The 25,181-nt window shown below is 44.7% G+C and overlaps 1 protein-coding gene across 3 annotated transcripts in view; it reads left to right on the top strand.

Annotated features, from left to right (window-relative positions):
* Positions 1 to 7,983, top strand: part of mrpl28 (mitochondrial ribosomal protein L28) — a 31,415-nt gene extending 23,432 nt beyond the window's left edge. For all 3 annotated transcript variants that reach the window (XM_073063895.1, XM_073063896.1, XM_073063897.1), the window contains exon 6: positions 7,580 to 7,983. In XM_073063895.1, the coding sequence (XP_072919996.1) occupies positions 7,580 to 7,678 (99 nt within the window). In that variant the 3' untranslated portion in view covers positions 7,679 to 7,983. The remainder of the gene's footprint in view (positions 1 to 7,579) is intronic.
* The last annotated feature ends 17,198 nt before the right edge of the window (positions 7,984 to 25,181 follow it).

The following is a 25,181-nucleotide window of genomic DNA, read 5'->3' as shown; positions in this document are numbered from 1 at the left end:
TACAAAAGCTATTTGGAGTCAGGTGTTCCAGTCAATGAGATGAGATTGGAGGTGTGGGTTGTTCATGTGCCCTGCCCTGTAAAAAAGACAAAGTCCGGTTACTGGCAAAACCTGATTTTCTCAAGAAAGATCTGTTTATGTGTACCGTGCCTCAATCAAAACAGCTGCCAGAGCATCTTAGAAAAAAGATTGGAAAGATGCACGAAGCCAGAAAAGGCCACAAAAGCATTTCTAAAGACCTGAACATTCATCAGTTCACAGTAAGAGAAATTGCCTACAAATGGAGGACACTCAGTACTTCTAGGAATGGGCATCCTGCAAAGATCACAGCAAGAGCACAACATGCAATGCTGAGGGAGGTCAAAAAGAACCCAAGTGTAACAGCAAAAGACCTACAGAGATCTCTAGAATTTGCTAAAGTCTCTGTTCATGTGTCCACTATAAGAAAATCACTGAACAAGAATGGTGTTCATGGAAGGACACCATGGAGGAAACCACTGCTCTCCAAAAAAAACATTGCTGCATGTCTCAAGTTTGCAAAAGACCACCTGGATGTTCCACAATGCTTCTGGGACAATGTCCCATGGACAGATAAGATAGAAGTTGAACTCTGAAGCGTGGTGGAAGGAGCATCATGTTTTGGGTCTGCTTTGCTGCCTCAAGGCCTGGACAGCTTGCAATCATTGAGGGAACAATGAATTCAGACTGCATCGAGACATTTTACTGGAGAATGTCAGGGTAGCAGTCCATCACCTGAAGCTTAATAAAAGTTGGATGACACAACAAGACAATGATCCGAAACACAAGAGTATAAATCAACAACAGAATAGTTTAAAAAGAAGAAAAGTTGTGTTTTGGAATGGCCAAGTCAGAATCCAGACTTCAACCCAAGTGAAATGCTGTGGCATGACCTGCAGAGGGCTGTTTATGCAAGGTATCCCAGCAATATTGATGAGCTGTAACAGTTTTATATGGAGGAATGGTCTAAAATTCCTCCTCACTATTGTGCAAGTCTGATGGCAGCTACAGGAAACATTTGGTGGAGTTTATTGCTGCCAGAGGAGGTTATACCAGTTATTAAGAACTAAGGTTTACATATATTTTTCCAGCCTGGATTGTGAATGATTAAACAACGTATTCAATAAAGTCATGATACATGTTTACCTCCCTCCGCAATTGGATCCTCGACTTCCTAACCAGAAGACCCCAATTTGTGCGGATTGGTGATAACATATCCTCCTCGCTGACAATCAACACTGGCACATTGCAGGGGTGTGTGCTTAGCCCACTGTTCTCCTCTCTGTATACACATGACTGTGTGGCTAGGCATAGCTCAAATAACATCTACAAATTTGCTGACAATACAACCATTGTTAGCAGAATCTCAGGTAGTGACGAGAGGGTGTACAGGTGTGAGATTTGCCAACTAGTGGTGTGGTGCCGCAGCAACAACCTGGCACTCAACTAAGTAAGACAAAAGAGTTGATTATGGACTTCAGGAAGAGTAAGACGAAGGAACACATACCAATCCTCATAGAGGGGAGAGAGTGAGCAGTTTCAAGTTCCTGGGTGTCAAGATCTCTGAGGATCTAACCTGGTCCCAACATAGTGATATAATTATAAGGAAGGCAAGACAGCTTTATTAGGAGTTTGAAGAGATTTAGCATGTCAGCAAATACCCTCAGAAACTTCTATAGTTGTACCATGGAGAGCATTCTGACAGGCTGCATCACTGTCTGATATGGAGGGGCTACTGCACAGGACTGAAAGAAGCTGCAGAAGGTTGTAAATCTAGTCAGCTCCATCTTGGGTACTGGCCTACAAAGTACCTAGGACATCTTCAGGGAGCAGTGTCTCAGAAAGGCACGTCTTTTATTAAGGACCTCCAGCACTCAGGGCATGCCCTTTTTTCACTATTACCATCGGGTAGGAGATACAGAAGCCTGAAGACACACACTCAGCGATTCAGGAACAGCTTCTTCCCCTCTGCCGTCCGATTCCTAAATAGACATTGGATCTTTGGACACTACTTCATTTTTTTAAATATACAGTATTTCTATTCAATATACGTATACTGTAATTGATTTACTTATTTATTGCTATTTTTATTTTATTTATTATTATTTTCTCTGCCAGATTATGTATTGCATTGAGCTGCTGCTGCTAAGTTAACAAATTTCACGTCACACGTTGGTGATAATAAATTTGATTCTGGAAAGTACAATTGTTTGTGTGTTAGATTAGGCAGATTGTGTGTCTGTCATTGAGACAGATGAAGATCAGACCATAAGACCATAATATATTGGAGCAGAAATAGGCTATTCGGCCCATCGAGTCTGCTCCACCATTCATCCCCACTCCTCTGCCTTCACCCCACACCCTTTCAATGCGCCGGCTAATCAAGAACATATCTATCTCTGCCTTAAGTACACCCAATGACTTGGTCTCCACAGCCGCTCATGGCAACTTTTTCAAAAGATTTACCACCTAATTACTCAAGTAATTTCTCCGCATCACTGTTCTAAGTCGATGTCCTTCAATTCTGAAGTCATACCCTCTTGTCCTAGAATCCCCTACCATGGGAAATTAACTTTGCAATATCTGATCTGTTCAGGCATATTAACATTCAGAATGTTTCTATGAGATCCCCATTATTCTCCTGCTCAACATGGAAGTTAACCTTTAGGGTATCCTGCACAAGGACTTCCAAGTCCATTTGCATCTCTGCATTTTGAATTCTCTCCCCATCTAAATAATAGTCTGCCTGTTTATTTCTTCCATCAAAGCGCATGACCATACACTTTCCAACACTGCATTTCATTTGCCACTTCTTTGCCCATTCCCCTAAACTATCTAAGTCTCTCTACAGGCTCTCTGTTTCCTCAACACTACCCGCTCCTCCACCTATCCTTGTATCATCAGCAAATTTATCCACAAATCCATTAATAACACAGTCCAAATCATTAACATATATCGTATATTTCTTAATTCAACTATTTCTTAATTCTACCCCTTCCAATCCTATGTCATCTCTTTTACATCATTTCTTTTACACAGGCCTCACCACTTACTTTGCCTACTAACCTATCTTTCTGATACACCTTATATCCTTGGACGTTCAGATCCCAATGGCAACCATTCTTTAGCCAATTTTCAAGCTGAATTTTAAGATCGTCCATTTTATTCCTTATGCTGTGCGCATTTAAATACAACGCTCTCAGTTTTATGAGTTTTTGTTTTATGAGTAACTATTGCAGAAAACAGTTAATTGCAACGGGTTCACAAACTTTTTTGTGGAACCTTGGGTCTTATATAGTAACAGACTACAACAAACTCAGAGTGGATCAAATTATAAGTACGTTTATTACCTAAAAGGGAGGTCTTATCTCCATACGTTAAGTCATTGGTAGATAACTTCAGTCTTACAGCTCTAAACAGATAATTTTTATATACTTACAGAGTCCTGTAATTTATTAACTTCATGCATTTGAGGTCATTGCATCCTTTAATTGCATTCCTGCTTTATCTCTCATCCATCTTGAATGAGCCCATTTGTCTTTGAGGCTTCTCTCCCCAACAGCTGTGTCCTGTTCTTTTTCTACTTTCTATCCTGTATTGTTAAAACACTCCCTGCTAGATAAATCACATACCCTTGCAAGCTTTCCGTTCAAACATATTAACAAATCTGCAAAGCACTCTAGAATCACACAGGATCTGTTTTGTCAAATTATATTTTACAAGTTATAAATTCACAAAATTCATCAGGGGATATATTTCCCCAGGTGTCTCCAACTTAAAATGTTTTTTCTATAGATATTTCCTGACCTGTAGAGTATTTCCAACATTTTCTGTTATTTAATTTAGAGATACAATTCAAACAGGCACTTCCAGCCCAATGAATCGCACATTAGATTTCCAGCACTAGCAGTTTTGTTTTTGAGTTTCAAATATATTATTAGGATCTACACTCAGTGGCCACTTTATTATTTATACCTGTACACCTGCTATTTAATGCAAATATCTAATCTGCCAGTCAAGTGGCAGCAACTCAATGCACAAAAGCATGCAGACATGGTCAAGAGGTTCAGTTGTTTAGACCAACATCAGAATGGGGGAAGAAATGTGATCTCGGTGACTTTGACCGTGGAATGATTGTTGGTGCCAGTCAGGATGGTTTGATTGTCTCAGAAAATGCTGATCTGGGGTTTTCACACACAACAATCTCTAGATTTACAGAGAATGGTGTGAAAAGCAAAAACAAAAACATCCAGTGAGCAGCATTTCTGCCGGCAAAAAATGCCTTGTTAATGAGAGAGGTCAGAGGAGATTGGCCAGACTGGTTTGAGCAGACAGGAAGGTGACAGTAACTGAAACAACCACACATTACAACATTGGTGTACAGAAGAGCATCTCTGAATGCACAAAATGTCGAACTTTGAAGTGGATGAGCTACAGCAGCAGAAGATTGTGAACATGCACTCAGTGACCACTTTATTAGATACAGGAGATACCTATTAAAGTGGCCACTGTGTGTGTGAGAGAGATAGAGAGAGATAGCACTAGTTAGGATGCTGAATGGCCTCCTGTATAGAATTCATGCCCTGTTTGATGCTATGTATAGTAAGTTGTTTGTAATTCCAAAGACTGAACACAAGGATGTTTTGTAAGCTGTGAGACATCGGCAATGAATTTTATTACAGTCATGCAGCTGTTATTTTTGGTCAATTGCCCTCAGAGCCAGGGAGGGATGCCTAGAACGTTCATTACTTGAAAACGGATGTAGCTTGGACAAAGGCCACGTGCGACACATCGCAGTGGCTAAGTGGGTCAGGCAGCTTTTCCACATGGTCTCTGTATGATATGCTTGGATCCATCAGACTGTCTCCTGTGTCACACTCAGGAAGTGAAGCACGATAGTGCCAGAACATTTTCTATTTTAAAATCCTTAATCCTTCAAAATCACTTAAGCAGGGCATGGCAGTTTCTCTGAGGTACAGTCAGAGAGGCGAAGTAAGAGGTGAAGAGAAAGGGGGAGAAAAGGAGAAAGAGGAGGGGAGAGAAAGAGAGAAAAGGAGAGGAGAGTGGGGGAGAAGGGGAGAGGGAGGGGGAAGACTGGGAGAGAAGAGTGAGAGGGGAGGGAGAAAGAAAGATAAAGGCACCATTTGTGGGCAAGAACATATTGTTTACAATAATTTTCATTCTGTTATGGACTTGATTTTTTCTAATGCCAACTTTGAAATCATTTAAGTTAATCAGTTTATTGTCATGTGGTCAAAGAGAAAGAGAGAGGTGGGATAGGGAGCGAGGGGGAAGAAAGGGAAAAGAGAGGGGAGAGAAGTGTAGACAGAAGAATAGAGGGGGAAGGAGAGAGAAGCGGAGTGAGAGGAGGAGAAGGGGATGGGATAGGGAAGAAAGGGGAGGAAGAATTGATTGAGGCACTAATTGTGAGAGAAGACAATGTTTACTGTAGGTTCCATTCTGAGTATGGATTTAAAATGTTCTGATGCCTATGTTTTAAATCTTTAATAATGTTTTGGTCCAGAAACAAAACCTATGCTACATCAGGACTGAGAGTTGAAATGGTTAGTATAAAGAGGAGGAGGGGGAGTAGTAAGACGGGAGTCCAAAGTGACTAAAGAGGGGTGAAAAATGACTGGTGCCAGTTTGGGAAGGCGAGAGCAGGGGATGTGGAGGACAGATGGGGGGAAACCATGTGGGAGCATAGGACTGCTGGAAGTATCATGTTTCGGCTGAAACATTGCACTGAGTTCCTGTCAACTTCATTCCTTGGAGAAAAGAAAGTTCTAGACATCTCTTCAGCCCATCGTATCTATGCCGATCATCAAGTATTTATCTGCCCTAATCCCATTTACCAGAATCCAGTGCATAGCCTTCTGAGAGTCAAATCAGTGTCATATGCTGTTAAATTTGTTTTGTAGCAGCAGCACAGTACAATACATAAAAAATCTGCTATAATTTACAATAAAAATATATACAAACTAAGTAAGTAGTGCAAAAATAGTGAGGTAGTATTCAGGAGATCATTAAGAAATTTGGGGCAGCTCGGTAGGGTAGTGGTCAGCATAACATAAAGACCCGGGTTCAATTCCCGCTGATGCCTGTAAGGAGTTTGTACATTCTGGCCATGACCTTATAGGTTTCCTCCCACAGTCCAAAGTCATTCTGGTTGCCAGATTAATTGATCATTGTAAGTTGTGCTGTGACTAGACGAGGATTAAATCAGGGGTTGCTGGGTGGTGTGGTTTGAAGGGCTGGAAGGGCCTATTCCATGCTGTATCTCAATAATTTTTTTAAAAATCGGATGGTGGAAGGGAAGAAGCTGTTCCTAAAATCTTGAGTGCTTGTCTTCAGGCTCCTATACCTCCTTCGTGATGGTAGCAATGAGAAGAAGGCATGTCCTGGGTGGTGGGGGTCCTTAATGATGGATGCTGCCTTTTTGAGGCATCGCCTTGTGAAGAGTTCCTAAATGTTGTGAGAGTACCTGTCTCCACCCGGCCCTCAGGCAGTACTTTCCAGTTTCCACCCACTCTGTGGGTTATTATCTGGGGTTGCATTGCTGTTTGTGACAGTTTGTGTGACTTCATGTTTAACACCTTATGACTACGCCGCTATCTTGTCGAATCGTTGTTCTTTGGTTGTAGAAGGCATTTTCTCTCTCCTAGACTAAAAGAGAATCCGCTGTCCTAAATAAATGTTGCAATTTGCAAACAGCTGGATCTACCTCAACATATCATTCTCTGTAGGGTCCACCATCCACAGCAGGATCCTACCACTAAGTGCATTTTCCCTCCACTCTCCGCTGTTTATAGGGATCGCTCTCTATGTCACTCCCTATTTGTTCTATTGTGAATGTCTGCAAGAAAATGGATCTCAGGGTAGTATATGGTGACATACAGTCTTCTTTAGCTAGTTCCATTCCCTTGCATTTGATCCATAGCCTTTAAGCCTCTCCTATCCCTGTGCCTTCTTTCTGTAGGGATTGCTCTCTACTTGATTCCCTTGCCCACAGCTTTTCCTCCTGGCACTTATCTCTGCAAGTGCTACACCTGCAGCTACACTTCCTCCCTCATCACACCCATCCTTAAACTGAGGTGGCCTGAGTCTGTTGGGATTGTCCACAGTATCTGGGGCAGCCTCCTCTGCATCAGAAAGACCACTATAGGAAACATCCTCTCCACATCCACTCTATCTAGGCCTTTCAATATTTGATAGATTTCAATGGGATCCCCCTCATTCTCCTAGCGAGTATAGAACATCAAACATGATTCATATGTTAACCGTTTCATTCCCAGGATAATTTTTCATGAACCTCCTCTGGACCCTCTCCAATGCCAGCACATCCTTTCTTAGATAAGGGGCCCAAAACTGCCCACAATACTCCAAATGTGGGCCGACCAATGCCGCAGTATTACAACGATGATTTGTCTAGATGTTGCCTGACCTACTGAGTTCCTCCAGCATTGTGTGTGTACGTGTGTCTGTTGCTTAAGTTTTCCAGCTTCTGCAGAATTTCAGTGTTTATGGATCTTCAACTTACTTTTAATATTTTTCTTCTTAGGACGCAGTGCCGCTGTTTAAAGTGTATGCTGAGGAGTTCGTCCAGCAACTACACATGCAGCAATTGAGAGAACCTATAGTTGTAGAAAAGGTGTCATAACTGAGCATGGGGTGCATCATCTACAGAGCCGTAGGTTATGTGGCCAGTGGACACACTCTTTGGCAGAACTTTCTTCCTGACTGTGACTTTGAGTACAGATGAACCTGCCTCAATGGGCAGTGTTTAAATTGACTTTATGAACTCATTATCAGAACCAACTACCATAGCTGAACATCAGGTTTTGTATCGTGTGGAAGATGGACTGTGCAAAATCAGATTCGGGTTTATTATCAGTGACATATGTTGTGAAATTTGTTGTTTTGTGTACAATGCAATACATTAAAAATACTATAAATTACAATAAATTTCTTAATGGAGGGAAAATTCAAAAATCTGAGGTGTAAAGGGACATGGAGGTCCTCGTACAGAATCCCTTAAAGGTTAACTTGCTGGTTGAGTCAGTGGTAAGGAAAGCAAGTGCTGAGAGGACAAGAATATAAAAGCAAGCATGTAATGTTGAGGCTTTATAAGGCACTGGTGATGCCTCACTTGGAGTACTGTGAGCAGTTTTGGGCCCTTTATCTAAGGAAGTATATGCTGACATTGAAGAGAGTTCAAAGGAGGTTCACGAAAATGAGTACAGGATTGAAAGGCCTATCATATGAGGAGCATTCCATGGTTCTGGGCCTATACCACTGGACTTTGGAAGAATGAGGTGGGCTGGGTGGGAAGAATCTCATTGAAACCTATCGAACATTGAAAGGCCTCAATAGAGTGTATGTAGAAAGGATGTTTCTTATGGTGGGGGAGCCTAAAACCAGAGGACACAGCCACAGAATGGAGGGGCATCCTTTTAGAACAGAGATGAGGAGGAATTTCTTTAATCATAGAGTGGTGAGTCTGTGGAATTCATTGCCACAAGCAGCTGTGGAGGCTGTCATTGGGTATATTTAAGGCAGAGATTAATAGATTCTTGATTAGTCAGGGCAAGAAGGGATACGGAGAGAAGGCAGGAGAGTGGGGCTGAGAGGAAAGTGGATCAGCTGTGATGAATGGTGGAGAAGACTCCACCACAAATGGCCTAATTCTGCTCCTATATCTTATGGTCTTAAAATATATTTAAAAATTGAGTTAAATAAAGTAGTGCAGAAAGAGAGGAAGAATACTGAGGTAGGATTCATTGTCTTTTGAGGAATTTGATGGCAGAGGGGAAGAAGCTGTTCCTAAAATGTTGACACAACACACACAAAATGCTGGTGGAACACAGCAGGCCAGGCAGCATCTATAGGGAGAAGCGCTGTCGACGTTTTGGGCCGAAACCCTTCATCAGGACTAACTGAAAGGAAAGATACTAAGAGATTTGAAAGTAGTGGGGGGAGGGGGAAATGCGAAATGATAGGAGAAGACCGGAGGGGGTGGGATAAAGCTAAGAGCTGGAAAGGTGATTGGTGAAAGTGATACAGAGCTGGAGAAGGGAAAGGATCATGGGACGGGAGGCCTCGGGAGAAAGAAAGGGGGAGGGGAACACCAGAGGGAGATGGAGAACAGGCAGAGTGATGGGCAGAGAGAGAGGAAAAAACCAAACAACTAAATATGTCAGGGATGGGGTAAGAAGGGGAGGGGCATTAACGGAAGTTAGAGAAGTCAATGTTCATGCCATCAGGTTGGAGGCTACCCAGCCGGTATATAAGGTGTTGTTCCTCCAACCTGAGTGTGGCTTCATCTTGACAGTAGAGGATGCCATGGATAGACATATCAGAATAGGAATGGGACGTGGATTTAAAATGTGTGGCTACTGGGAGATCCTGCTTTCTCTGGCAGACCGAGCGTAAGTGTTCAGTGAAACGGTCTCCCAGTCTGCGTTGGGTCTCACCAATATATAAAAGGCCACACCGGGAGCACCGGACGCAGTATACCACACCAGCCGACTCACAGGTGAAGTGTCGCCTCACCTGGAAGGACTGTCTGGGGCCCTGAATGGTGGTGAGGGAGGAAGTGTAAGGGCAGGCGTAGCACTTGTTTCGCTTACACGGATAAGTACCAGGAGGGAGATCGGTGGGAAGGGATGGGGGGATGAATGGACAAGGGAGTCACGTAGGGAGCAATCCCTGTGGAAAGCAGAAGGGGGGGAGGGAAAGATGTGCTTGGTAGTGTGATCCCGTTGGAGGTGGCGGAAGTTACGGAGAATTCTACGTTGGACCTGGAGGCTGGTGGGGTGGTAAGTGAGGACAAGGGGAACCCTATCACGAGTGGGGTGGTGGGCGGATGGGGTGAGGGCAGATGTGCGGGAAATGGGAGAGATGCGTTTGAGAGCAGAGCTGATGGTGGAAGAAGGAAAACCCCTTTGTTTAAAAAAGGAAGACATCTCCTTCGTCCTGGAATGAAAAGCTTCATCCTGAGAGCAGATGCAGTGGAGACGGAGGAATTGTGAGAAGGGGATAGCATTTTTGCAAGAGACAGGGTGGGAAGAGGAATAGCCCAGGTAGCTGTGAGAGTCTGTAGGCTTATAGTAGATATCAGTAGATAAGCCGTATCCAGAGATGGAGACAGAAAGATCAAGAAAGGGGAGGGAGGTGTTGGAAATAGACCAGGTAAATTTGAGGGCAGGGTGAAAGTTGGAGGCAAAGTTAATGAAGTCAACGAGCTCAGCATGCGTGCAGGAGGCAGCGCCAATGCAGTCGTCAATGTAGTGAAGGAAAAGAGGGGGACGGGTATAGACTTGGAACATGGACTGTTCCACAAAGCCAACAAAAAGGCTGGCATAACTGGGACCCATGCGGGTGCCCATGGCTACACCTTTGGTTTGGAGGAAGTGGGAGGAGCCAAAGGAGAAATTATTGAGAGTAAGAACTAATTCCGCTAGACGGAGGAGAGTGGTGGTAGAGGCGAATTGGTTAGGTCTGGAATCCAAAAAGAAGCGAAGAGCTTTGAGACCGTCCTGGTGGGGGATGGAGGTATATAGGGACCGGACATCCATGGTGAAAATAAGGCGGTGGGGGCCAGGGAACTTAAAATAATTGAAAAAATTCAAAGCATGAGAAGTGTCATGAACGTAGGTGGGAAGAGATTGAACAAGGGGGGATAAAACAGTGTCAAGGTATGCAGAAATGAGTTTGGTGGGGCAGGAGCAAGCTGAGACAATAGGTCTACCTGGACAGGCAGGTTTGTGGATCTTGGGTAGGAGGTAGAAACGGGAAGTACGGGGTGTGGGAACTATGAGGTTGGTGGCAGTGGATGGGAGATCCCCAGACTTGGTGATAGTATAGGAGACAGTGGCCTGGTGCTCCTTAGTGTGGTCATGATCAAGGGGTAAATAAGAGGAGGTATCAGAGAGTTGTCGCTGTGCCTTGGCCAGGTAGAGGTCAGTACGCCAGACAACAACAGCTCCCCCCTTATCAGCGGATTTTATAGTGAGGTTGGGATTGGAGCGGAGGGAGCAGAGAGCAGAGCGTTCGGAAGGAGTGAGGTTGGAATTGGAACAGGGTGCGGTGAAGTCGAGAGGGTTGATGTCCCATCAGCAATTAGCAATAAAGAGATCCAGAGCAGGCAGAAGACCAGAGTGAGGTGTCCATGAAGAGGAGGAGGTTTGAGGGAGAAGGGGTCATCGGTGGGGGTAGGAGAGTTTCGCTGAACACCTACGCTCGGTCTGCCAGAGAAAGCAGAATCTCCCAGTGGCCACACGTTTTAATTCCACGTCCCATTCCCATTCTGATATGTCTATCCATGGCCTCCTCTACTGTCAAGATGAAGCCACATTCAGGTTGGAGGAACAACACCTTATATACCGGCTGGGTAGCCTCCAACCTGATGGCATGAACATTGACTTCTCTAACTTCCGTTAATGCCCTTTCCCTTCTTACCCCATCCCTGACATATTTAGTTGTTTGGTTTTTTTACTCTCTGCCCATCACTCTGCCTGTTCTCCATCTCCCTCTGGTGTTTCCCTCCCCCTTTCTTTCTCCCGAGGCCTACCGTCCCATGATCCTTTCCCTTCTCCAGCTCTGTATCACTTTCGCCAATCACCTTTCCAGCTCTTAGCTTCATCCCACCCCCTCCGGTCTTCTCCTATCATTTCGCATTTCCCCCGCCCCCTCCTACTTTCAAATCTCTTGGTATCTTTCCTTTCAGTTAGTCCTGACAAAGGGTCTCAGCCCGAAACATCGACAGTGCTTCTCCTTATAGATGCTGCCTGGCCCGCTGTGTTCCACCAGCATTTCGTGTGTGTTGTTTGAATTTCCAGCATCTGCAGATTTCCTCATGTTTGCTCCTAAAATGTTGAGTGGGTGTCTTCTGGCTCCTGTAGCTCTACCATGATGGTAGTAATAAGATGAGAGCATGACCTGGGTGATGTGGGACTTATCTATCCTGTGACTTGTAAACTATTCCCAGAAACTTCAGCCACCTTTGCCCTGCCATCATCTCCGCCAGTATCCTCCTCCAATCCCCTGGGCAAGCTCCTTTCTCATGCCTCTGTAATTCCCTTTATTCCATTGTGATACTGATACAGATGACATGCTTCTCCCTCTCAAATTACAGTATGAATTCAATCATATTATAATCACCGTCTCCTAAGGGTTCCTTTACCTTAAGTTCCCTAGTAAAATCTGTATTATTACACAACACCCAATCTAAGATAGCCTTTCCCCGAGTAGGCTCAAGCACAAGCTGCTCTATAAAGTCATCTCGTAGGCTTTCAACAAATTCCCTCTTCGGGATCCTACACCAATCTGATTTCCCAATCCCCTTGCATATTGAAGACTCCCATTACATTTGTGACATTACCCTTATTGCATGCCCTTTCCAGCTCCCTTTGCAATCTCAACCCCACATCTTGGCTACTATTTGGAGGCCTGTATGTGATTCGCATAATAGTTGTTTTACCCTTGCAGTTTCTTAACTCCACCTACAAGGATTTGACTTTCTCTTACCCTATGTCACCCCTTTCTAAAGATATAATTCCATTTCTTACAGAGTCACACCACCTGCTTTCCTGCCTGTCCTTTCAGTACAAAGTATATCCTTTGATATTAAACTTCCAACTATGATCTTTCAGCTACAACTCAGTGATGTTCACAACATCATACCGACCAATCTCTAATTGTGCCATGAGTTCATCCACTTTATTCCGAATACTATGTACATTTAAATACAGTACCTTCAGTTCTGTATTCTTTGCCCTTTTAAATTTTGCATCTGTGGTACAATTTAAATCTATGCAGTGTTTGCATTTGAACCCAATCATTGGCTTGTCCTTCCTTACAGTCATGTTACACCCATCATCTACTTGTAAACCGGCTGGCTCATCCTCAGCTCTGTCATCCTGGTTCCCAACAGCTCTGGAAAACCAGCTTGCAAGGATAATGGTCCCCCTCAGATTCAAGTGCAATTTGTCCCTTTTGTACAGGCCATACAGGTCCCAAGGATCCAGAAATCTGAATCCCTGCCCCCTGCTCCAATTCTTCAGCCACTCATGTATCTGTCACCTTAATATATTCCTATCCTCACTGTCATGTGGCACAGGCGGTAATCCTGAGATTACTATCCTGGAGGTCCTGCTTCTCAACTTCCTTCCTACCTCCCTGTATTCTGTTTTCAGGACTTACTCTGTTTCTCTGCCTATGTTGTTGGTACCAATATGTACCACGACTTCTGGCTGCTCACCCCCACCCCCCCCCCCTTTTAAGGATATTGTAGAAGTGTGCAGAAACATCGTGGACCCTGGCACCTGGGAGGCAAAGTACCATCTGTGTTTGCTTTTTGCATCCACAGACTCACCCATCTATCCCCTGACTCTGGAGTCCCTATTGCTGCCACCCTCTTCAGTTCTCTACCCTTCTGAGCCACAGTGCCAGACTCAGTGGTAGAGGCACAGCTGCTGTTGCTTCCCCACAACAGTACTCAAAATGGAGTACTTATTGTTGAGGGGGACAGCCACGGGGGTGTGATCCACTATCTGACATTTTCCCTTTCCGCAGTTACCCATCTCCTGCAGTCTTGGGATGGTTAACTCCCTGTAGCTCCTGTCTATCACCTCCTCATGTTCCCTAACAAAACAAAGGTCATTGGGCTGCAGTTCCCTAACACGGTGTCTAAGGAGCTGCATCTCGATGCACCTGGTGCAGATGTGGCGATTGGCGAAGTTAGAATTCTCCTGGAAATCCCACATCTGACACCCAGGACAGAACACTGGCTCTGCAGACATGCCCTCTATTCTTTCAAGAGTTAAATAAGAAAAAGAAATGAGAAATAAACTTACCTACTTACCTCGCCTCTGACTGTTGAGACAAAGCCACTCTGATGATGACTGCTCCACTAGATGATATCCCTCTGTTATTGAGACTGGGTTTTACAAGCTCTGCTCCGGACCTTCGTGGGAACATGTTTACAGTGGCTATGCTGCTATCTAATCAAAGACTCCCACTAAAAACTGGCTGCTTTTTCAAGCTCCACTCCGGACCTGCGTGTGAAAGCTTCCACTGCGTCTGCGCCGTTGTCCAATCAAACACAATTAGAACACAAGAACCCAAAAGTCCATATTAGCACAGTGGTCATGGTGTTGCTAAATTCCAGTGGTTAGGGTTGTGTAGGTCTGTTCAATAACCGAATGGTTGAGGGGAAGTAACTGTTTTTGAACCTGGTGGAGTGGGAATTCAGGCTTCTGTGCCTCCTGCCTGATGGTATCTATGAGAAGATGGCATGACCTTGTTGACCAGAAGACCTAGGAACAGAATTGGGCCTTTTGACCCATTGAGTCTGCTCTGCCATTTCATAATGAGTGATCTATTAACCCTCTCAAACCCATTCTCCTGCTTTTTCCCCATAACCTTTGACATTATGATTAGTCAAGAACCGGACAACCTCTATCTTAAATAAACCCAATGACTTGTCCTCCACAGCTGTCTGTGGCAATGAATTCCACACATTTACCACTCTCTGGCTAAAGAATTTTTTTCTTATCGCTGTTCTAAGTGGACAGTTGTGAGGATGTGTCTTCTGGTCCTAAACTTCCCCACTATAGGGAACATCCTCGCTACATCCACGCTATCCAGACCTTTCAATATTCAATAGGCTTCAATAAGGTATCTATCCCTTGTTCTTTCAGTGAGTACAAGCCCAAAGCCATCAAACACTCCTCATATGTTAACCCTTTCATTCCTGGGATTGTTCCTCTGAATAGTTTTTCCCCTAATGAGCTCAACCACAAGCTGCTCTAAAAAGCCATCTTGTAGGCATTTTACAAATTCCCTCTCTTGGGATCCAGCACCAACCTGATTTTCCCAATCTACCTGCATATTGAAATCCTCCACGACAACTGTTACATTGCCCTCTTGACAAACCTTTTCTACCTCCCATTGTAATTGGTTTGCATGTCTTTGCTGCTGTTTGGAGGTCTGTATATAACTCCCATCAGGGTCTTTTTACCCTTGCAATTTCTTATAGTACCTACATCCTGTGACTCCTCTTTTTAAGGATTTAATTTCATTTTTCTCAATAGAACTACCCTAATCCCTCTGCCTGTCTGTCCTTTCAACAAAATATGTATCCTTGGATGTTAAGCTCCCAACTATGATCTTCTTTCAGCTATGACTCAGAGAAGCCCACAACGTTGTACCTACCAATTTCTAAATGCACTACAACCTAATCTACCTTATTCAGTATACTGCATACATTCAAATGTAACACCTTTAGTCCTGCATTCATTCCCACTGACTGCAATTCTGCCCTATCATCTGCCTATCCTTCCTCACAGTCTCAATGTACGCTGCATTGACTTGAATACTTATTGCCCCATCCTCAACCCTATCACTTTGATTCCTATGCCCCCTGCAAAGTTAAACCCCCTCCAACAGCTCTAGCAAACTTGCACACAAGGCTATTGATCCCCTTTGGGTTCAGGTGTAACCCGTCCCATTGTACAGGTTACACCTTCCCCAGAAGAGATCCCAATGATCCAGAAATCTAAAACCCTGCCCCCTACACCAATTCTTCAGCCACACGTTCATCTGTCAAATTATCCTATCCTTGCCCTCACTGGCAGGTGATACAGGTAGCAACCTAGAGATTACTACCCTGGAGGTCCTGCTTTTCATCTTTCTGCCTAACTCCCCATATTCTCTCTTCAGGACCTCTTCCCTTTTCCTACCAATGTCACTGGTATGAATATGTACCACAACTTCCAGCTGTTCATCCCCCTTCAGAGTGTGGTGGACCTGATCTGTGAGATCCCTGACCTTGGTACCTGGAAGGCAACATACTATCTGGGTGTCTCTTTCATGTCCATAATGTCTGCTATCTGCTCCTCTAACTATGGAGAGTGTGCAGTATGAGAATAGGTTGAGCGAACTTGGCCTTTTATTCTTGGAGCGGCGGAGGATGAGAGGTGACCTGATAGAGGTGTATAAGATGGCAAGAGGCATTGATCGTGTGGATGGTCAGAGGCTTTTTCCCAGGGCTGAAATGGCTAACATGAGGGGGCACAGTTTTAAGATGCTTGGAAGTAGGTACAGAGGAGATGTCAGGACTAGGTTTTTCACACACACAGTGGTGGGTGCGTGGAATGCATTGCTGGTGACAGTGGTGGAGGCAGATACAATGGGGACTTTAAAGAGTCACTCTCATCACCTACCAGGTTCCTTCTTCATCCCTTTACCTCTTGCACTTATCACCTCCCAGTTTCTCACTTCGTCTCTGCTTCCCCCAGCCACCTACCTTCACTCTCACCTGGCTTCACCTTCTAGCTTGTACTCCTTCCCCTTCCCCCACTGTCTTATTCTGACTGCTTCCCCCCTCTTTTCCAGACTTGATGAAGTCTCGGCCTGAAATGTCAAACCTTTAGCCTCCCTCTTCAGCGTTTCCCAGCCTAAGGTCCACAGGCTCCTCAGTTATTGGTAGGGGTCCATGGCATAAAAAAGGTTGGGAGCCCCTGCTAAATTCTTGCAACGTTTTGTGTGTGCCACAAAGGACTGAATGGTCTCCTTTTGAAATATCCAGTGGGTACAAATTGCTTCTTTCAATTACTTTTAGAAAATGGATCTGTCAGTCAAAATACTCCATGCCAGGGTTTACTGTTGACATTAACACCCTGGTTTTGTCACAAATGTTGTCATATTATTTTATAAAATTTCCATTATGGCTGTGTTTCAGAAGGTGGCAGGCTTGTGACACAAACCGAAGTCAGACTGACATCTCATCCACTGAGGGAGAGCTTCACAGTCCCAAGCCTTAATTTACGTTTAAATGTTATAAAGACTTGGACAGTAGACTTCTGGAAATCCAGCACTTTCCCCTGGGAGTCCTCCATAAAAAGATTTAAGGTTTAGCTTTATGTACATCTATGCACACAGTGTCATTTGCATCAATGATCAACGCAGCCTGAGGATGTGCTGGGGACAGCCTGCAAGTATCACCATGTTCCTGGTGCCCATACAGCACATTCACACCTTCCTAACCCTACCTTGTACATCCTTTGGAATGAGGGAAGAAATCGGAGCACCCAGAGGACACCTACGCAGTCGCCGGCAGAACATACAAGCACCTTACAAACAAAGGTGGAATTTGAACCCTGATCTTATACTTGGCACTGGTAAGCGTTATGCTGACTGCTACGCTACTGTGACACCCCCAGCGATCCAGCTAATAATAAGGGTCTCGGCCTGAAACGTCAGCTGTTTATTCCCATTCTGATAATGTCCGTCTGTGATTTCTTCACGGTGGCCATGGTGAGGCCACGCTTAGATTGGAGGAGCAACACTTCATATTCTGTATGGGTGGCCTCCAACCTGATGGAATGAACATTGATCTCTCTAATGTCCAGTGCTTTCTCCCTTCTCCCTCCACCTCTCTTTTTCCATTCCCCTTTCTGGTTACCCTCTCACCCCTTCTCATTATCTCCCTCTGCTGCCCCTCCTCTGTTCCTTTTTCCCATGGTCCACTCTCCTATCAGAGTCTTAATATCTTCCACCTATCACCTCCCAGCTTCTTACTTCATCCACCCATGGGGCCTCACTTACATTCTGCCAGCTTGTACTCCACTTCTCCTTCTCTCTCCTTATTCTGGTTTCATTCAGTCTTAACGAAGAGTCTTGGCCCGAAATGTCAATTGATTGATCCTGCCTGACCTGCTGAGTTCCTTCAGCATTTAATGTGCATTGCTCAAGATTTCCAGCATCTGTAGAATCTCTTTGTGTTTCTAACTAAAGTACAGTATGGTTTATTGGATATGTTCTACAGATTTACTGTTAGCAACGTAACTAGAGTTTGGACTAACTTGTGTTGCTTTCTCTGGAACAACTGCGGCTGATAGAAGTTTAAAAGATTATAAGACTTTAATATATAGGAGCAGCATTAGGCCATTTAACCCATCGAGTCTGTCCACCATCATGGCTGAACCGATTTCCTTTCCTGCCTTCTCCCTTCAAGCCTCGACTAGTCAAGAATCTGTCAACCTCTGCCTTGAATATACCCAGTGACTTGGCCTCTACAACCGTCCTTGGAATTGAATTCTACAAATTCACCACTCTCTGGCTAAAGTAATTACTCCTCATCTCCGTTCTAAAAGGATACCCCTCTATTCTGAAGCTGTGTCCTCTGGTCATAGACTCCCCCACCATAGGAAACATCCTCTCCATATCCACTCCATCAAGGCCTTTCAACATTCGATAGGTTTCAATGAGGTCCCCTCTCATTCTTCTGAATTCCAGTGAGTAGAGGCCCAGAACCATCGAACCCTCCTCATATGATAAGCCATTCAATCCCAGAATCATTTTTGTGTATCTCCTTCGAACCCTCTCCAGTATCAGCACATCCTTCCTTAGATTATGTGAGGTAGGAATAAAGTGGACAGCCTGTATCTTTTGCCCAGGATTGAAGTGTCTAATACTAGAGGGTATACATTTAGGGTGACAGAGGGCTATGTTGAAAGAACACAAGAGATTCTGTAGATGCTGGAAATCCAGAGTAATGCACACAAAATGCTGGAGGAACTCAGCAAGTCAGGCTGCGTCTATGGAAGGGGAGTAAACTTTTGAATTTTGGGGCCTAGGCCCTTCATTGGGACTGGAAAGGAAGAGTACAGAAGCCAGAATATGAAGATGGGGTGAAGGCGAGGAGTACAAACTGGCAGGTGATGGGTGAGAACACAGTTAAAGGAAAATGCAAGTTTATTTTCACACACTGCGTGATGGTTGCCTGGAAAGGGTTGCAAGTTTGATGGTGAAGGCTGGCATGGGATCCAGGTGGATTCAGAATTGGCTTGCCTGCAGAAGGCAGAGGGTCATGGTGGAGGGAATACATTCAGATTGGAGGGGTGTGACTAATGGTGTCCCACAAGGATCGGTTCTGGGACCCCTACTTTTTGTGATTTTTATTAACGACCTGGATGTGGGGATAGAAGGGCGGGTTGGCAAGTTTGAGACGACACAAAGGTTGGTGGTGTTGTGGATAGTGTAGAGGATTGTGGAAGATTGCAGAGAGACATTGATAGGATGCAGAAGTGGGCTGAGAAGTGGCAGATGGAGTTCAACCTGTAGAAGTGTGAGGTGGTACACTTTGGAAGGACAAACTCCAAGGCAAAGTACAAAGTAAATGGCAGGATACTTGCATTGTGGGCTGAAGGGCCTGTACTATGCTGTACTATTCTATGTTCTATGTTCTTTGTACATGGAATATTATAGCACAGGACTGGCCCTTTGGCCCATGATATTTGCCAAACAACCTACTCTAAAATCAATCTGACCCTTCCCTGCTACATACTGCTCATTTTTCTTTCATCCACGTGCTTATCTAAGTGTTTCCAAAATACAGAGCATACAAAGGCGCTATTGAAAAGGATCTTGGATAGACACAATGGCACAGCAAATGGGTGGAAATGCGATGGTGCAGGCAAGAGATCAGGTCACTTGTTTAATTAGCTTGCTACAACATTGTGGTTTAAAAGGGTCTTGACCAGAAATGTCTACTGTTCACTCTTTTCCATAGATGCTGAGTTTCTCCAGCGTTTTGTGTGTTTTGCTTTGGATTTCCAGCACCTGCAGATTTTCTCTTGGCCGTGGTCTAAAAGAGCAGATCCTGTGGCATCTAACACATTACATAGTCAAAGAATAATAATGTAACAACCTGTTAGAATCACCCAGGGAGGAGTCGCCAGAGGTTCCACGAGGGACAACAGAGAAGCGACAGGTGCACTGAAACTGAGACAGTCAGTGCTGCTCTCCAGTGTTTGCTCCCTGGAAGACAAGCCCATTTGCCTTCACCCAGAGTGAAATGAACAACTGCAGACACTGTGGCTCCAGGACGCCATCCCATACACCATCAATCTCCAGGCTAATATTATCCTGTGGCTGTTTGTACTATCGTTACAGTGTGCGACTGTGTGTGCTATCGTACCTGTATGTGCTGTGTGTGACTGTATGTGCTAAAGTTACGGTCCGTGTTGTGTGTGACTGTGCTATCATTACAGTACGTGTTGTGTGTGTGACTGTATGTGCTAGCGTTACACTATGTACTGTATGTGACTATGCTATTGTTACTGTATGTTCTGTGTGTGACTGTATGTGCTATCGTTACGGTCCGTGTTGTGTGTGACTGAATGTGCTATCGTTACGGTCCGTGTTGTGTGTGACTGTATGTGCTAGTGTTACGGTACGTACTGTATGTGACTGTGCTATCATTACAGTATGTCCTGTGTGTGACTGTGCTATCATTACGATATGTGTTGTGTGTGACTGAATGTGCTATCGTTACAGTATGTGCTGTGTTGTGCTGTATATACTGTATTTTACACCTTGACTCTGGAGGAACGATGTTTTGTTTAGCTGTGTACACGTGTATGGTTGAATGTCAGTTAAACTCGAACTCTTATCTGTAGTCAGAAGGGTGGTGAATCCATGGAATTCAATCAAGAGGACCACAGCCTTGGGTTTGGAGGCTTGCGTGCCTCACTGACCCGGAGAACTATGATGGCTGGAGTCAGTGTTTATGCTTTAACTCTTGGTAGGGTCACCTGTGCTAAAGAGATCAGTGTGTAGAGGCCAGACTACGAGTGGTCCACCAGTCCTCAGGTTCGAGAGTTCAGCTCAGGGCTAACAACTCTGACTGGAAAAACAAAACTGTTATGGAAACACCAATGGAGAATCCTTCTACATCTGAGTGTAACGGTATTCCTGAGTCTCCACCCGGGACTTGTACGACTGACAGGAGTGAAAACCGAGAGGAAGTTGCTGACAGGACGAAGGAAGCCCTGAACACCGCCAGAGATGGAGGATCTTCATCACTGTCCTGAACACCAGCGGCATAACAGGCCATAGGAAGACTGCAAATGCCAAGTCAATGGGTATATTTAAAGCAGAGGTCGATAGGTTCTTCATTAGTCAGGGTGTTGAAGGTTATAGGGAGAGAGGGAAAATAAGTCAGCCATGATGGAATGGTGGCGCAGATTTAATGGCTGAATGGCCTAATTCTTCATCTGCTGTATGTTTGACGGCCTTATAATCTGCTAATTAATAATTCACTCTACTCTGCCACTGAAAGATGACTTCTTTTCTCTTTCCCATTTCTTTTGGGATTCACCAGAGCTGAAACATTAACTGTTCCCTTTCTGACTATACGGTCTGACCTGCTGAGAGTTATGGTTAATATTGACATTTATCTCTAAACATTAGGATCATGTGGTTGAGGGTAAAAGACTAGTGGGGTGGTGTTGTGTGATGAATCACAGGTGAAACTGACCTTTAGGCATGTGATCCACTCGGAAGGGACGCAAATTGTATCTGTTATGCAATGACGCACTCTTTGACAGTGAAAGAGGAAGTTTTGGGTTGTGAGCAGGTACAGTGGGAAGCCCAAAGGCCAAGATAATTCAGAGAACTTGCCACTTGGTTTCTGGAGGAAGTAAACACAACGAGCAAGAATTGTTGAAGTTGACTTCCAGCCAGTATCAGCGATTTCGGCCTCAGTTAAAGATTCAAGTTTATTTCTCGCGTGTACATCGAAACACAGACAGAGAAATGTGGTGGTTGTGTCACCAACCAACACAGCCAAGACTGTGCTGGGGGCAGCCCGCAAGGGTCACCACAGATTCCGGCACCAACATAGCATGCCCACAATGCTCGGCAGAACAGTCAGCAAACAGCAACAATATAATCAAACATGAGGGATTCTGCAGATGCTGGAAATTCAGAGCAACACACGTAGAATGTTGGAGGAACTCAGCAGGTCAGGCAGCATTCATGGAGAGGTACAACCAGTCAACGTTTCAGGCCAAGACCCTTTAGCAAGCATTTTGTTTGTGATGCTGAGCAAAATCAAGCCCTGTTCCTCTCTCCCACCCACATACAAACAGTGATTTAATCCCCTGGACATGTCTTCAGCAGTCATGGACTCATTGACTGCGGACATTGGGCTTCAACCTCCCCAGTAGAGTCACAGATTTGCAGACTCTACTCTGGCCAGGGGGTCTCGACTTTTGATTTGTCATCAGGCCTCAACCCTTGGCAACAATCTCAGGACACACTGATCACCAAACATCAGGCCTCGAAACTCTGAATCTCAGTTACTATTAACTAGTAACTGACTTCTGTTGGTATGGTATTGGCAACATCCCAAACATCTATGGAGTGATACTATACATAATTTGATCTGAGGCAGTATTGGGACAGGTAACCATGGTGAAAGAGGTGTCCCAGAATCAGGTTTATTATCACTGACATACAGAACATAGAACAGTACAGGCCCATTCGTCCATGATGTTGTGCTGACTTTTTGACCTGCTCCAAGATTAATCTAACCCTTCCCTCCATTTTTCGTTCATCCATTTGACTATCTAAGAATCTCTTAAATCTCCCTAATGTATCTGCCTCTACCATTACACCTGGCAGTGTGTTTCCCCCACCCCCCCGGCCCGGCAATTGGTGTGAAAAAAAAATTATCCTTGACATCCCACCCTATACTTTCCTCCAGTCACCTTAAAATAATGCCCCCTCATATTAGCCCTAACCACCCTGGGAAAAGGCACTCAATGCCTTTTATTATCTCAGACACTTCTATTGTTGCCTCTTTGCTCCAAAGAAAAAAGCCCTATGTCATGAGATTTGTTTTGTAACAGTGAAAAAGTGCAAAAAAAGGAGTATAAGTTATGAATGCTGGTGTGGAGATACTTCCCTCCACTAGTCTGCAGGTCACCCTTGGGCAAGGTGTAGCACCCTCTTAGCCCATCCCCACCCCAGATCACAGTCATGTGAGGCATGGGGGTGGTGGATGGTTGTCTGAGCAGCTGGTGCATCACAAGTCCTGGTTATGATGCCAGGCAGATCATCTCTGAAGAGTATTGATAATGACTGGGGTCATTCGTCATGTGGTCTCTGCCCAGAAAAAGGCGATGACAAACCACTTCTGTAGAAAAATTTCCCAAGAGCAAAGACCCTTATCATCCGTATCATATGACATGACGCGTAATGATGATGATGATGACGTGTAATGATGATGATGATAATGATGTTGATGATGAAGTTACAAAAACATAAATAACTAAGTGGTAGTGACTTAGATGATGTGAAATTTTGCCACAGAGGTATAGTGCAAAGACAAAGTAGATTCTGCCAGAACTTGAGGGATTGGGTTACAGGGAGATGTTAGATAGGCTAGAACATTATTCCTTAGAGTGTAGAAGACCAAAATCATGAGCAGTCATAGATAGCGTGAACACACATTTTTCCCCAAGGGTGGGGAACTCAGAACTAGGTGACGTAGATTTAAGGTGAAGAGAAAGATCTAAGAGGAACTTGGGGTGGGAGGAAACTTCTTTACACAAAGGGTGGTGCCTATGTAAATCATCTGCCTGAGGAAGTGGTTGAGGCAGGTACAATAACTACATTTAAAAGATGGTTGGACAGGTGTATGGATTGGAAAGGTTTAAAAGGGATTGGGCCAAACACTAGACTAGCATCTTGATCTGCATAGACCAGTCGGGCCAAAGAGCCTGTTTTCAATGTCTATAACTCTATGGTTTTGGTTGGCATCTGCCTGTCTTGAAGGACAATAGGTGATGATCATCATCGTCTCTAAGCTGGGCAGAAGGTATGGAGGTCCTGAGATGCCCAGTCATCAAGATCCCCCTCTCAGCCTCACAAGTGTAGTCCAAAGGAAAGCTTATGAAGCAATATGTTTGGCTACAGGCGCTGCTGGAAGGATGTTCAATGATGTCCAGCCACTTTAAGGGCTCCACTCTGGATTTTCTGTCTGTGTTTACTCCCGTAGCCTTCATTTCTCCCGAGGCTGCCCACAAGACAGTGAGGTTATTTACTGATAGCTGGCAATCTGGTTCATGAGCACCAGGATGAGTCCACGTGCCAGTGAGCCTGTGTGCTATGTGTGCAGGGGGCAGACCTCCTCCCCGTCCTCTGTAACTCAGTTTCTGTGTGTTGCCAGTGAGGAGGCACTACATGAGGCTTGCTGTTGGAGAGGCAGGGAGAGACTTGCACATACAGTTCTCCTTTTTTTGAGACTGTTAGCCAACGGTGGAAGCTGAAAGTGAGAGTGACAAGCACTACCACACTGGATGTATCACAACAACCATTTTGACACCTATGACTCTAGCATAAATTACAAGTAAATAAATTGTACAAAAAAGGGTTACTGTAATGGGATAGTGTTGATGGGATCGTAGACTGTTCAGAAATCTGGTGGCAGAGGAGAAGAGGTTGTTGCGGAATTGTTGATTGTGGGAAATAATAAAAATAAATAAATAAGCAATAAAATTCGAGAACGTGGATGAAGAGTCCTTTGAAAGTGAGTCCCCAGGTCGTGGGAACATTTCAGTGATGAGGCAAGTGAAGTTGAGTGACGTTATCCCCTCTTGTTCAGGAGGCTGATGGTTGAGGGGTAATAACTGGTGGTGTGAATCCTGAGACTCCTGGTGGCAGCAGCGAGAAGCAAACATGTCCTGAATGGTGAGCGTCCCTGATGATGGATGCTGTTTTCCTGTGACAGCACCTTGTGCTCAATGGTTGGGAGAGCATTACCCGTGATGGGCTGGGCCGTATCGACTTAAATATACATGCTAATCTTTAACCTTTAGCTTTTGAAGCAAAGCAGGTAACTGGTGCAGCTGAGCACACTGTGGGTCGCCTGTTCCCTGGTACATTTATTGTTCTAGTAAGTAAAATGAGCTACGGTAGAGCATTTGAAATGTGCTGAACAGACTGAGCTCTCTGGAGATTGGATAACAAGACATTCAGCCATACAAGTTTGATATCCCTGCAAGACGAGTGTATCTACAATCCCCTTCTTCTTTGCTTATCGTACGCTGGTGCACCCCATAATCCTCTCTCTGGGGCCAGACCATCAGGTTAGGAGCAGAAATAGGCTATTTGGCCCTTCGAGTCTGCTCTGCTATTCCATTCTCCCTCGCAGCCCCAAACTCCAGCCTTCTCCCCATATCCCTTCATGTCCTGACCAATCAAGAATCTATGCCCAATAACTCAGTGTCCGTAGCTCCTTTTGGAAATGAGTTCCACAGGGCCAGAGAAAGGGAAGGCGGAGAGGAACCAGAGGAGGTGTTGGTCAAGTG

Source organism: Hemitrygon akajei, chromosome 12 (genome assembly GCF_048418815.1).
Source record: "Hemitrygon akajei chromosome 12, sHemAka1.3, whole genome shotgun sequence".
Taxonomy (NCBI): Eukaryota; Metazoa; Chordata; class Chondrichthyes; order Myliobatiformes; family Dasyatidae; genus Hemitrygon; species Hemitrygon akajei.
Note: the sequence above shows the minus strand (reverse complement) of the source record. Positions and strands in the feature narration are given on the sequence as shown.